We start from the raw sequence: 14,223 nt of genomic DNA, 5'->3' as shown, positions 1-14,223 counted from the left end.
CTTCTGGTTATAGAAACTTACTCATGAGGTTTTCTCTACCGTAATGATATAATAAGATGAGGAACTAAACCACTTGCGGGAAAAATGTAATAAAAGCACACCAGCAGCCACCTCAGGAGGATTACAGCTTTTATAGAATGGTTAATAATACAAACTGTCACAATGCCTACTGTTAAACTTAAGCTGAAATAAAATGTGTTGATGAAAGTAAGGCGCCCCACCTTTATCATACTTAACTCATACTTGTTATTTCAAGGTCAAGAGCATGTGTTGCTTGCAGGGAGAGCACAAATGACTGTTCGTAATATCACGTCGTCGTAAACGTCATAAATGTAAAATTATTGGCATCAATTCCCTTCACGTAATCAATTGTAGTGGGTTTTCTACACATCGGGGAAAGGGTGCGTCAGTGAAGCATTTAATATATACAATAAAAGGCATCAGGTCATTTACACATTATTTGGTTCTAAGTAAAATTAACAAGCTAAACGTTTCTGAATGTCCTGTTTCAGTTTGTAAAATTTAAATCTTTGTATGTTTGTACAAATACAAATACATTAAATCAGTGTTAGACTACTACTTCCCTTTGTGGTCAGCATGTTTTGTTGATTGTGCTGTACAGTGCAGTTGAATCCTCCTCCGCTGACTCCTGACTCCTGTTTGTAAAAGGGAGCAAATGATTAGAGAATTCTGCAGGTAAGAGATGAAATGTTACAGCTGTTTCAAGCTTATGTAACTTAAATCGGGATAATTTTCCTGTGAGAGAAGCTGCTCACCTCGGGGCAGTGCTGCTCTTATCAAATCTGACCACAGTGTACTCGACGGCCTCTTCCTCTGCTGGTCTGCAGTTGGAGTAGATGCAGTCCGGTTTGTTCTTGGAGAACTGGACGCTGGCATAGTAAAGGTCGTCCTGCTCCTCTGGCTGTCTCTGACTGGTTAAATGATACTGTGCAAACAGGAAGGAGGAACATGAAGGTGAACTGTGGAAACAGGGACTTTTCTTTTGCACCAGAATTGTTTAACTCCTCTTCCTCACCTGTTCCCTGCTGTCTGCTCTCTGTCCAGGCTCACACGACGGCTTGGACGCCCTCTTTTTTCTGGTTGGGAGAATTTAAGAGACAAACTGACTATTTTTCAGTGATTTAAGAAAAGAAAATCTACATCTCCTCTTTTAGGTTTTGGCCGTTATCCTTTTCAGAAATTATGACAACAGCGAGCTGAAACTTCAGCATCTGTTGTAGGTTACACACAGACCTCCTCCTTCCAGGTTAACCTCTAAAATGTGGTTTAAATCTGGTTAAACTATTGTCCCATCTCGTGTTTCTTTCCTCTGTGGACTAATTTGTCCCCAGTTCATTACTTTGGTGATTGCAGAACTGATGATTATATTTTTTTTAAAAAGAAATATGAGATCCAAGTTTTAAGCGAATATAATAACATAATTCAACTTGAATAAACAATGAGTTAAAGCATGTAAACTACTTACCTAACCAGCATAAAGACGAAGAAGAGTATGACAGCCAGGACAACAGCAGTGGTTGTCCCAGCGGTTGTCCCAGCGGCTGCTAATGTCCATGTGTCTAGGAAATAGTGAATGATAAATTAATGAGGCTGTTACAGGATGGCATGACAAAAACAGCATTTAAAAGTAATTTTATTTAACTTGCCTGCCAAAGCCAGATGTAAGGTGTTATTGTGGTGTCCTATTTTGTTCCAGGCTTCACAGTAATAATTCCCACTGTGTTCAGCTCTGAAGTCAGTGATGGAGAAGATCTGTCCTGATGCTGTTGGTGAGTCTTCATCCTCCTTGTACCAGGTGTAGGTAGCTGCTGGGTTAGCATCACTGCTGCAGGTCAGATTGACTGAGCTGCCCTCCACTATCTCAGCAGAGGGACTCACTGACACAGAGGGAAGTCTTGGACCATCTGGAGGACAATATGCACAGAGAGACAATCATTACTATTAGCACACGTGTGCCTGAACAGGTTTAAAACTCTGGATATGTACGTATGCGTTCCCTGTGTGTGAACCCACTGTTGCTGTTTAAAACTCACACTGGACGTCTAGTAACACAGGCTTTGAGCCTAACTGGCCGAGTTTATTCTCAGACTTGCAGTAGTAGATCCCGCTGTCCTCAGAGCGGATGGAGGTGAAGGAATAACTTCCCTCTGGTGCCTGAAACAGTGTTTGGTCCTCCTTGTACCAGGTGTAGGTAGCTGCTGGGTTAGCATCACTGCTGCAGGTCAGAGTCACTGAGCTGCCCTCCACTATCTCACCAGAGGGACTCACTGACACAGAGGGGGTCCTTGGAGGGTCTAGAAGAGATGATTTTACTCAAGTTCACTATCAAATCAGCCTCACATGCCAGTGAATAAAACCTCACCATAAACATCTATTGGAGCTTAAGAAAGCATTCATACCCAGGAAGACCCCTTTGACTGAAACCTAAGAATTAAGACTTCTGTTCTTTCTACAGCGTTTTTCTCACATTTCACTTTAACAGGGATGCGCTCAGATGTCCTCGTCCCCAGATCGTTCTCAGCTGTGCAGTAATATTCTCCAGAGTCAGAGGACTGGACCGAGGTGAGGACAAGCTGTGGTTCTGTACTGACGTGTTTTTGGTCCTCCTTGTACCAGGTGTAGGTAGCTGCTGGGTTAGCTTCACTGCTGCAGGTCAGATTGACTGAGCTGCCCTCCACTATCTCAGCAGAGGGACTCACTGACACAGAGGGAAGTCTTGGACCATCTGAAGTAGAAAACATGTATTTGCTTAATAGTAGATGAAGCCCATATTGTTATGTTGTGTTGATTTATTTTGTTAGTTACTCAGTGAAGTAAACTCACACACTGAAGGGGAGCGATAATCCTCACGTCCTTTAAAAGCACAAGAGATCTTGTCTCCAGGATCAAAGTTGTCTTTATAAGAAGAAGTTTCCTCCCTCATGATTCTCTGTCCATTCTTGAACCAGACGAAGGAAAGACGACCAGCTGGACTGCAGCTGCTGTTACACTTCAGCTCTGCCTCGGTATAAAGCTGATGATGTGTTGTTGTGGTCACCTGCACCTGCAGAGCTGGAGAAAACAAAAATCACACACACATACAATAACCTTAACAGCTGTAAATTAAATACTTTGTCATCAGTAGCAAAAATTATTAATACCCAAAAAAGAAGAGAAAGAGTAGGAATAGAGGTTCATACAAAAGCTACAAAAATCATGAAAACACAATCAATTTGTCATAATTATGAATTAACTAAGAGTCAGATTTTTTCTACCACTTTCTGACAATGCACTTGTATAAGGGGTTCATACTGTGTGGCTCAAAAATCCCTTTAGACATGTAGATGGTTCAACGTCAATCTATTAAGCATTCATAAAGGATTTTTTGGTCCATAAAGTCATTAGTTACAGTATATAATTCCCTTTAAGGGTGCCTTATCAGGTTGTGTTCATCAGTACCTGTGACAGTCAGAGTTGTTCCAGGTAAACTGCTCCTCCAGTCAAAGCTTCCTGCTGTGAATTTGAAGTGATACTGGGCTGAGTCTCTCTCTGTCAGCTCAGTGATTCTCAGAGTGGAGCGTCCTCCCTCTGTTTCAAGGACCTGAACACGACCTGCATACTGGGGGTCTTTTCTAAGGTCCTCAGGCCGTGACTGATAAACCCACTGATGACTACGTTCAGGACTGAACCAGAGTTTTGATGTGATAGTTTCATAACTGCTGTATGTGGAAGAAATGTCCACTGAAGAGCCTTTGAAGGCACAGATGCTTCTGTGAGTGTAAGTCACTCTGTTGCAGCTTTGTCCACGGACACCTGAAAGATAAAACAATTTGAAAACATTGCATTGATGCGCGTTTGTTTGAGTCTGTGCTGAGTTTGCACATATTTAAAAATATATACTTAAAAGAACATTGTATTTTTAAGGCAAAGAGGGTAATTAGAGCATACAAACTCTTTGAACATTATTATGTCTGATAAGAACCTGTAGGAAGGATATAAGTTCAACATGAGTCAGTTAAAGAATGCACAATCTTTCCCAACCGGGGCATATTTTTCCTTCTCATTGTCATTTCCACAGGGAAGCTTGGCTGCTTTTTTAATGTTATCATACATCTATATGTCTATTCTTTGTCTGAGGGGCAGTTTTATAATAGAAATGAACACTATGCGAGCTTAAGTTGACAGCTTGGTTGACAGGGGAGCCAGAAAAACAAGTTACAGATACGAAAACAGATGATCAGTAAATTTCCAAAGTGATTCACCAGATCCGTCCAAGGTTTTTATGATCTCATTGATTTAAACAGACTAAAACACAATAATAAATTGTGGCGTAAACTCACACACTGAAGGAGAGTGGAAGTCCTCATGTCCTTTAAGTGCACAAGTGTAGCTGTCTGCAGGGTCAAGGTTGTTTGAATAAAAATATTTCTGACTTTCCTGAATTTCCTGTCCATTCCTGTACCAGATGTAAGAAGCACTGTCAGGTACACATCTGTTGTCACACGTTATCCAGGCTGAATTCCAGTAGGCAGGAGGAGACACCTGTAGACCTGGGTGTGTGAAGGAGGAACAGAAATGTAATTTCTATTCATACACATACACTACTCACAAAAAGTTAGGGATATTCGACTTTCAGGTGAAATTTATGGAAAATGTAAAAAGTGAATGCTACAGTGATATTATATCATGAAAGTAGGACATTTAAGTAGAAGCATGCACTGGTAGTTTTATTCATCTTAAACAATTTATTGAAAGAAAATCTAACAACAGTGGTAGGTATACCACAACAAAACATTTTCAGTGTCTCAATAAATTGGGATGTGGCCAAAGGACGTCCACTCCTCTCCTTTCTGTGACTCTTCCAGTCTCTGTATCACTGTTCCAACCTCCTGATGACACTCTGTGACCCTCTAAGCTCAGTGAACACCTCCGTCTGAGGACTTCCTGTTTGAAGCCTCCAGTGTTGAGGTGCTGCTGATCAACTGTTAGGTGTCGTCTTGGTCTCATGATGTCAGAATGTGAACAGCAGGATGAGGAGGACTGTTTAAATACCAATTCTAACTGAAGCAGGAAATGTATTGGTGGATTCATGGATCAAACCTGTTGTGAATGTTGCTGTTAAGCTTCTTGTTAGAGAACAGCAGCTGGTGCAGAAAGTACTGAGACACTGAACAGTTGGACATGTGCATTCAAAGGTTTAGAGAAGGTCACATTAAGTTCACCTGGAAAGGTTAGAATGCATTTTAGGTTCATCCTGAAGTTTCACCTGAAAGCTGAATATCCCTGACTTTTAGTGAGTAGTGTATGTTAATACACAAACACAGTCACTGTATCAAAGCCTTCACATTGGCCTCTTGGGAACAACATATCTTAAAGATAATTTCACTAATGAGAGAGGAGCCTTCAGTCAGGTCGAGTGCTCTTCAATCACAGCCGACTGATTTGCCATGACGTGACCTTAATGTAAATTTTCTGTCACTGAGAAGCACGAAGTCAGTAGGCTGTTACAACACCTGCGGTTACGTGGAGGCAGTCAGCAGCATCACACCTAGCTGTCTGAACACCAGCCCCCCCCAAAAAATAAATAAATAAATAAAAGAAATCCTACAGCTACGGCCCCCAGTATGTGACCTACGTCTCATATTTAAGCCACAAGGACCTTTTTCTTCATCATACATTCAAAGTTCCATCACCTTGATCTTGAAGATTTGTAAAGGAAATATTCAAATAAAAAGTCTCCTCTGTGGTTAGGACAGTGAACAGGAAGCAGAAGACAGTTTAAAAAAAAAACCCACCAGACTTCCTTCTGCTTCACATTATTAATATGCACTGTGAACCGGATGCCAGTATATGACCTAGACATTGAGTTACTTGTTGTTTTGCAGAATGAGAGAATCCGTATCTTCCATATCGAACCATCTCCCCCAACACTATTTTAAAAGTCTGTGGGCTTCAGCATCTAAAGAACTGTTCTGTCAATTCTCTCAGCGATGAATAACTGAACTGACTCTCTTGAACAGAGAGAGAGAGTGTGAACAATCACCTTTACAACAAAAGTGTGACCAAACGTTCACACACAGCAGTCATTACGCTCAGATTCAGATGTCTATCATCCTGAAAATCTGGAACAAAAGATGAATTACAATGAAAATGTTACCTGTGACTTCCAAAGTGACTCCATTCCAACTTGTATACCATCTCCTTGGTTGGTTTGTCATGAACCTGAACTTGTACTTAGCTGAGTCGCTCTCTCTCAGGTCTGTGATTGTCAGAGTGCAGCTCTTCTCATAACAGCTGTTCTGCACACGACCTGCGTACTCTGGGTCTTCTCTGAGGTCCACAGGTGTTTCATAACTCAATTTAGTGAACCATAATGTTTTCTCAACATTTGCTCTGGACGAGTGTCTGTAGGTGCTGTGTAGCTCCACCGTTGATCCTTTCGGGGCACAGATCTGTGTGGAGGTGAAGGTCACTCCCCAGTCATACTGACTCTGTACCACTGTAACACAGAGCACAGCAGACGCTACAAACACTATCATAACATCATACGAGATTTCCAAGATTTTGTGGAGCATCTGTTTGTAAACCTGCTTGAAAAATGGGCAAATTCCAAATAGTTCTACAAAACTAATCTATTTCTTGCGTCATCCCGCGATGAGCCAACGAGACAAGACAAAGATTGTAGCACTAATATGTAGTGAAGGGTGTAATGTCTTTTCTTTTCTCTTCAGGCTGCTTTCTAATTCTTCTGCACCACATTTTAGAGGGAAATACTGTTCTTGTTACTCTTGTTACAAGTCAATTTTTGTCCACAAAACATGACATAAATAAATAATATAGAATTTTGTTCTATTGGTTGGACAAAAGAAGCATTGTGAAGGTGTCACTTAGGGCTCCGAGTAATTGTGAGTCTCTGAGTGAGTAACAGTAATTATGACGGCATTTCCCTCTGTTGTCAGAATTTTTAACAAACCAAACAACCAGCAGGTTAATCCTTAATTATAACAGGGCCTCACTGTCAGTTAGATTAAAGGGCCAAAAAAAGATGGTTAATTTAATCCTCCAAAAAGGTCCATCAGTGGACTTTTGTGCTGAGATTATTTTGAAATTAGATTAGTTTGGATTTCTGAGCTCACATACCTGGCATAGAGAGAAGGAAGACAACAACTCCTCTTGCTGCTGCTGCTGTTAAACCCATAGCTGCTCCTCTCACCTCTGTTGGAGACAACAGAGCACAAATGCAGGTAATTAACGTGCACAAGCAAGAAACAGAAGTCACCTTAAACATGTCTACTGACAATATAGAAGGAGTGTCTTCTCTGTGGTCTGGAGAGTGAGGAGGAGGCTGTTAAAATAAACCTGACTTCCTTCCTCATCACATTATTACCATGCATGATGACCCCGACGCCAGAATACAGCCAAGAATATGACTTGATTCTTTTAGCATAATGGGACACCAGTCTCGTGGCTTGCTGTTAAAAGAGTTTTATTGTAAATGAGGGCAAACTTGAGTCTCTACAAAGTGTTCCTTTAATCCTCTCAGCAGTGAACAACTTGACCAAGTTCCTGCAGAAGTCACTTTACACTTTCACTGAAAACTCACCACCACGACTATGAAATGATGCACCACATAATAATAAAGTCTGCATATGATGCTTTAAACTTTAAAGCAAGGTCTATTACTATTTATAAGTTTTGCATTAAAAAAAAAATTATAGATGTGATGATTTGCAGCACAGCCGGTACCTTAACCACTGTGTTTTTGACAGCTGTGGTCACGAACCATCTCAGCCCCCTCTCACCCACTCGGGGCAACTGTAGAAGCATTTTGTTCATCCTGTTCATCTCCTGACAAAGCCTGTTTGATTTTAACTTGATTTTAGCTTTCAGTGGCTTTATTTAAGTTGAACTCTTGCAGTCCCTCTGCACGGTGATTTTGGATATGACGGTCAGTAAAATGGCGTCTAGCCTGTTTTGCTTGTGAGCACTAAAAATGAAGCAATGTGTGCTTGTTACCTTTCATCACAGGTTAAGGCTTTAGAGCAGAATTATTATTAACGCAAAATGTGAACAAATGCAAGAGATGGGTTATACTACTACTAATAATAATACTAATAGGTTAAAAGATATGGTTGTAATGACTTGAGACCAAATAGACAATAAAGGAAATAAAATTGAATGTGATAATGTAAGGAGAGACAAAAAGAATGTGGTGAGAAGATAAGATCAACTTTATTCATCCTGAGGGAAATTATTTTACCAGAATACAAATACAAAGAGTGTCTAAGTGGATGCAAAGAAATAGTGCCTAACTAATTAAATAAAAAATAAGTACAAAATGTAAGCTAGGTAACAAGAAGCGGATAAATAACAGAAAGTAAACTGTAAACAACAGACGTATACGCTGAAGAGATGTAAAAAAATGAAAAATATGCTTCTTGATCAACATCTGGTGGCAGCTGCAAGAAACTACACATCACCAAATACATGTTGCTCTCCAAAACCCTCAATGTGCTTTCAAACAGCAAATCTTATATTGGAATTAGGTTAAAAAATATATTATTTACAAGCTTGCCTCCTGTTTTATGTCTCATTTAGTACTGCGGAGATATAGTTTGTCTTTAAAGGTTAATTTTCTGGTTCATACTTGTATTTGGGAATATTTGTATTTGTATCTGGGGACCATAAATGGTAGCACACCATTTTATGGTTCACTCTTGGAGAGGGCCGCCTGCAGAACTCTGTTTTAAAAATCAGCTTGAAATGCCTTATTTTATGATCACTGGGTGTGGAGTATGAATGAAATATCATTTATTCTTTAGTATTTATTGATTTTATATCTTTTATGGGTCCTGTTTCACTTTTGTGCTTTTAAATTTCATTGTATTTATTTACAATGACAATAAAAGGAATCTAATCGAATACAAATCTTAAAAAGAAACGGAGATATGCGACTATAAATGCGATCCCTGTTGTGATCACTGGGTTTAGGTGACTGTGCTGCACAACGCAGTCGGATCCTCTTCAGTTTTTTGACCTCTGGTTCAGAAAAATCAGACGCATTCCCATCATATTTCAACTGTGATAGCAAAAACATAAAATCAGAGCGTTCATCATTTAAGCTGAATGCATAATTTAAGTTATGTCAGTTTAATCCTGCAGTGATGCTCACCTCGGAGGAGCCTTAAACTTGACAGCAGCATACTCAACGACTTCCTGTTGCTCGGCGTGTCGGAGGGGCTGAACTGCTCTGATGTAGTCGCTGGAGAAGTGGATGGAGGCATATTGAAGCTCATCCTGCTCCTCTGGTTGTTCCTGATCAGGTAAATCCAAACACACATTTTACATGAGCAGGTCTTTCATGTGATTCCTGCAGAGGACTGCAGCCAGGTCAGTGAAGGCCAAAACAACGGCAGGCAGAAAGTGATAAAACTTCAGGATGTGCTGGGAATCTATTACATCCAAGACGAGACTGCACAGGAGTGGATTTTCTTTTTTTTACTAGAATAATATACACGACCATTCTCACCTGTTCCCTTCTGTCTGGTCTCTCTTCAGGCTCCTCAGGCTTTTTTCTAGGGAGAGGAATTAATTTAAAAAGATTATTAAATGTTTTAGACAAAGTAATTTTCAATAATCTGTGAAATCCCAATTTGCTCACCTAATCCACAGGAGTAGAAAGAGGGCTAGGACAGCCAGGAGAACAGCGATTATTCCAACTGCTGTTTTTCTCATTAACATTGAGAATCTTTTATCTAAAAGGAAGCACAGACAGTTGATTACAGTCATGTGGGGATTCTTGAATCCTTCATCTTGAATTCCTGAATCACTGGGTCTCTCTCTTAATTAAAGAGTTTGGTCTAGACTCTGCTCTTTATGGAAAATGTTTTGAGATAATGTTAATGTTGTGAATTAAAGATTGATTGATTGATTGAGTTACAGCCCACTGGTCCTATGGAGTGATATGACAAAACAGTCAAAAGTAAAGTAAAGTAAACGTAACTATCAAATCAGCCTCACATGCCAGTGAATAAAACCTCACCATAAACATCTATTGGAGCTTAAGAAAGCATTCATACCCAGGAAGACCCCTTTGACTGAAACCTAAGAATTAAGACTTCTGTTCTTTCTACAGCGTTTTTCTCACATTTCACTTTAACAGAGATGCGCTCAGATGTCCTCCTCCCCAGCTCGTTCTCAGCTGTGCAGTAATATTCTCCAGAGTCAGAGGACTGGACCGAGGTGAGGACAAGCTGTGGTTCTGTACTGATGTGTTTTTGGTCCTCTTTGTACCAGGTGTAGGTAGCTGCTGGGTTAGCATCACTGCTGCAGGTCAGAGTCACTGAGCTGCCCTCCACTATCTCAGCAGAGGGACTCACTGACACAGAGGGAAGTCTTGGACCATCTGGAGGACAATATGCACAGAGAGACAATCATTACTATTAGCACACGTGTGCCTGAACAGGTTTAAAACTCTGGATATGTACGTATGCGTTCCCTGTGTGTGAACCCACTGTTGCTGTTTAAAACTCACACTGGACGTCTAGAAACACAGGCTTTGAGCCTAACTGGCCGAGTGTATTCTCAGACTTGCAGTAGTAGATCCCTCTGTCCTCAGAGCGGATGGAGGTGAAGTGATGAATACCTGCTGATCTTACAGGCAGTACCTGGTCCTCTTTGTACCAGGTGTAGGTAGCTGCTGGGTTAGCATCACTGCTGCAGGTCAGAGTCACTGAGCTGCCCTCCACTATCTCACCAGAGGGACTCACTGACACAGAGGGGGTCCTTGGAGGGTCTAGAAGAGATGATTTTACTCAAGTTCAATATCAAATCAGCCTCACATGCCAGTGAATAAAACCTCACCATAAACATCTATTGGAGCTTAAGAAAGCATTCACACCCAGGAAGACCCCTTTGACTGAAACCTAAGAATTAAGACTTCTGTTCTTTCTACAGCGTTTTTCTCACATTTCACTTTAACAGAGATGCAATCAGATGTCCTCCTCCCCAGCTCGTTCTTAGCTGTGCAGTAATATTCTCCAGAGTCAGAGGACTGGACCGAGGTGAGGACAAGCTGTGGTTCTTTACTGATGTGTTTTTGGTCCTCTTTGTACCAGGTGTAGGTAGCTGCTGGGTTAGCTTCACTGCTGCAGGTCAGATTGACTGAGCTGCCCTCCACTATCTCAGCAGAGGGACTCACTGACACAGAGGGAAGTCTTGGACCATCTGGAGGACAATATGCACAGATAGACAATCATTACTATTAGCACACGTGTGCCTGAACAGGTTTAAAACTCTGGATATGTACGTATGCGTTCCCTGTGTGTGAACCCACTGTTGCGGTTTAAAACTCACACTGGACGTCTAGAAACACAGGCTTTGAGCCTAACTGGCCGAGTTTATTCTCAGACTTGCAGTAGTAGATCCCTCTGTCCTCAGAGCGGATGGAGGTGAAGTGATGAATACCTGCAGATCCTACAGGCAGTACCTGGTCCTCCTTGTACCAGGTGTAGGTAGCTGCTGGGTTAGCATCACTGCTGCAGGTCAGAGTCACTGAGCTGCCCTCCTCTATCTCAGCAGAGACTGACACAGAGGGAAGCTTTGGAGCATCTGGAGGACAATATGCAGAGAGACAATCATTACTATTAGCACATGTGTGCCTGAACATATACTCCACTGTGAGTAAATAAGTTCATCTTTCAAATGTGTGGAAATGTACGTACAGTGGGGCAAAAAAGTATTTAGTCAGCCACCAATTGTGCAAGTTCTCCCACTTAAAAAGATGAAAGAGGCCTGTAATTTTCATCATATGTATACCTCAACTATGAGAGACAAAATGAGAAAAAAAAAAAAAAATCCAGAAAATCACATTGTCTGATTTTTAAAGAATTTATTTGCAAATTATGGTGGAAAATAAGTATTTGGTCAATAACAAAAGTTCATCTCCATACTTTGTTATATACCCTTTGTTGGCAATGACAGAGGTCAAACGTTTTCATCTTTTCACACCCTGTTGCTGGTATTTTGGTCCATTCCTTCATGCAGATCTCCTCTAGAGAAGTGATGTTTTGGGGCTGTCGCTGGGCAACACGGACTTTCAACTCCCTCCAAAGATTTTCTATGGGGTTGAGATCTGGAGACCGGCTAGGCCACTCCAGGACCTTGAAATGCTTCTTACGAAGCCACTCCTTCGTTGCCCAGGCGGTGTGTTTGGGACCATTGTCATGCTGAAAGACCCAGCCAAGTTTCATCTTCAATGCCCTTGCTGATGGAAGGAGGTTTTCACTCAAAATCTCACGATACATGGCCCCATTCATTCTTTCCTTTACACGGATCAGTCGTCTTGGTCCCTTTGCAGAAAAACAGCCTCAAAGCATGATGTTTCCACCCCCATGCTTCACAGTAGGTATGGTGTTCTTTGGATGCAACTCAGCGTTCTTTCTCCTCCAAACACGACAAGTTGAGTTTTTACCAAAAAGTTCTATTTTGGTTTCATCTGACCATATGACATTCTCCCAATCCTCTTCTGGATCATCCAAATGCTCTCTAGCAAACTTCAGACGGGCCTGGACATGTACTGGCTTAAGCAGGGGGACACGTCTGGCACTGCAGGATTTGAGTCCCTGGCGGCGTAGTGTGTTACTGATGGTAGCCTTTGTTACTTTGGTCCCAGCTCTCTGCAGGTCATTCACTAGGTCCCCCCGTGTGGTTCTGGGATTTTTGCTCACCGTTCTTGTGATCATTTTGACCCCACGGGGTGAGATCTTGCGTGGAGCCCCAGATCGAGGGAGATTATCAGTGGTCTTGTGTGTCTTCCATTTTCTAATAATTGCTCCCACAGTTGATTTCTTCACACCAAGCTGCTTACCTATTGCAGATTCAGTCTTCCCAGCCTGGTGCATGTCTACAATTTTGTTTCTGGTGTCCTTTGACAGCTCTTTGGTCTTGGCCATAGTGGAGTTTGGAGTGTGACTGTTTGAGGTTGTGGACAGGTGTCTTTTATACTGATAACGAGTTCAAACAAGTGCCATTAATACAGGTAACGAGTGGAGGACAGAGGAGCCTCTTAAAGAAGAAGTTACAGGTCTGTGAGAGCCAGAAATCTTGCTTGTTTGTAGGTGACCAAATACTTATTTTACCGAGGAATTTACCAATTAATTCATTAAAAATCCTACAATGTGATTTCCTGGATTATTTCCCCCTATTTTGTCTCATAGTTGAAGTGTACCTATGATGAAAATTACAGGCCTCTCTCATCTTTTTAAGTGGGAGAACTTGCACAATTGGTGGCTGACTAAATACTTTTTTGCCCCACTGTATGCGTTCCCTGTGTGTGAACCCACTGTTGCTGTTTAAAACTCACACTGGACGTCTAGAAACACAGGCTTTGAGCCTAACTGGCCGAGTTGATTCTCAGACGTGCAGTAGTAGATCCCTCTGTCCTCAGAGCTGATAGAGGTGAAGTGATGAATACCTGCTGATCCTACAGGCAGTACCTGGTTCTCCTTGTACCAGGTGTAGGTAGCTGCTGGGTTAGCTTCACTGCTGCAGGTCAGAGTCACTGAGCTGCCCTCCTCTATCTCAGCAGAGGGACTCACTGACACAGAGGGAAGTCTTGGAGCATCTGAAGTAGAAAACATGTATTTGCTTAATAGTAGATGAAGCCCATATTGTTATGTTGCGTTGATTTATTTTGTTAGTTACTCAGTGAAGTAAACTCACACACTGAAGGGGAGCGATAATCCTCACGTCCTTTAAAAGCACAAGAGACGTCGTCTCCAGGATAAAAGTTGTCTTTATAAGAAGAAGTTCCCTCCGTCATGATTCTCTGTCCATTCTTGAACCAGACGAAGGAAAGACGACCAGCTGGACTGCAGCTGCTGTGACACTTCAGCTCTGCCTCGGTATAATGCTGATAATCTGTTGTTGTGGTCACCTGCACCTGCAGAGCTGGAGAAAACAACAAAAATGTCAATGATCATAAAATAATCATTCGCAAACACAAAGCCATGCATGTGTTGGTGTGTCTCCATCAGGTTGTGTTCATCAGTACCTGTGACAGTCAGAGTTGTTCCAGGTAAACTGCTCCTCCACTCAAAGCTTCCTGCTGTGAATTTGAAGTGATACTGGGCTGAGTCTCTCTCTGTCAGCTCAGTGATTCTCAGAGTGGAGCGTCCTCCCTCTGTTTCAAGGACCTGAACACGACCTGCATACTGGGGGTCT

At 41.7% G+C, this 14,223-nt stretch overlaps 1 protein-coding gene across 2 annotated transcripts; it reads right to left on the bottom strand.

Moving 5' to 3' along the window:
• Window positions 1-84: 84 nt before the first annotated feature.
• LOC139199434 (Fc receptor-like protein 5) lies at window positions 85-13,861 on the bottom strand. 2 transcript variants are annotated; one of them, XM_070828505.1, is made up of 14 exons: window positions 13,723-13,861; window positions 13,364-13,624; window positions 11,356-11,610; window positions 10,969-11,226; window positions 10,535-10,795; window positions 10,148-10,405; window positions 2,489-2,746; window positions 2,055-2,315; window positions 1,668-1,925; window positions 1,487-1,580; window positions 1,037-1,097; window positions 777-946; window positions 574-656; window positions 85-285 (listed from the first exon to the last, which is right to left on the bottom strand). In XM_070828505.1, the coding sequence occupies exons 1-13, from the start codon at window positions 13,820-13,822 to the stop codon at window positions 593-595; spliced, it is 2,559 nt and encodes an 852-aa protein (XP_070684606.1). In that variant the 5' UTR covers window positions 13,823-13,861; the 3' UTR covers window positions 85-285; window positions 574-592. The 2 variants fall into 2 exon arrangements, with proteins under 2 accessions (XP_070684606.1, XP_070684605.1); XM_070828504.1 differs by having other exon boundaries at window positions 86-656.
• Between the last annotated feature and the right edge of the window lie 362 nt (window positions 13,862-14,223).

This window comes from Pempheris klunzingeri, chromosome 3, assembly GCF_042242105.1.
Source record: "Pempheris klunzingeri isolate RE-2024b chromosome 3, fPemKlu1.hap1, whole genome shotgun sequence".
Classification (NCBI taxonomy): Eukaryota; Metazoa; Chordata; class Actinopteri; order Acropomatiformes; family Pempheridae; genus Pempheris; species Pempheris klunzingeri.
Note: the sequence above shows the minus strand (reverse complement) of the source record. Positions and strands in the feature narration are given on the sequence as shown.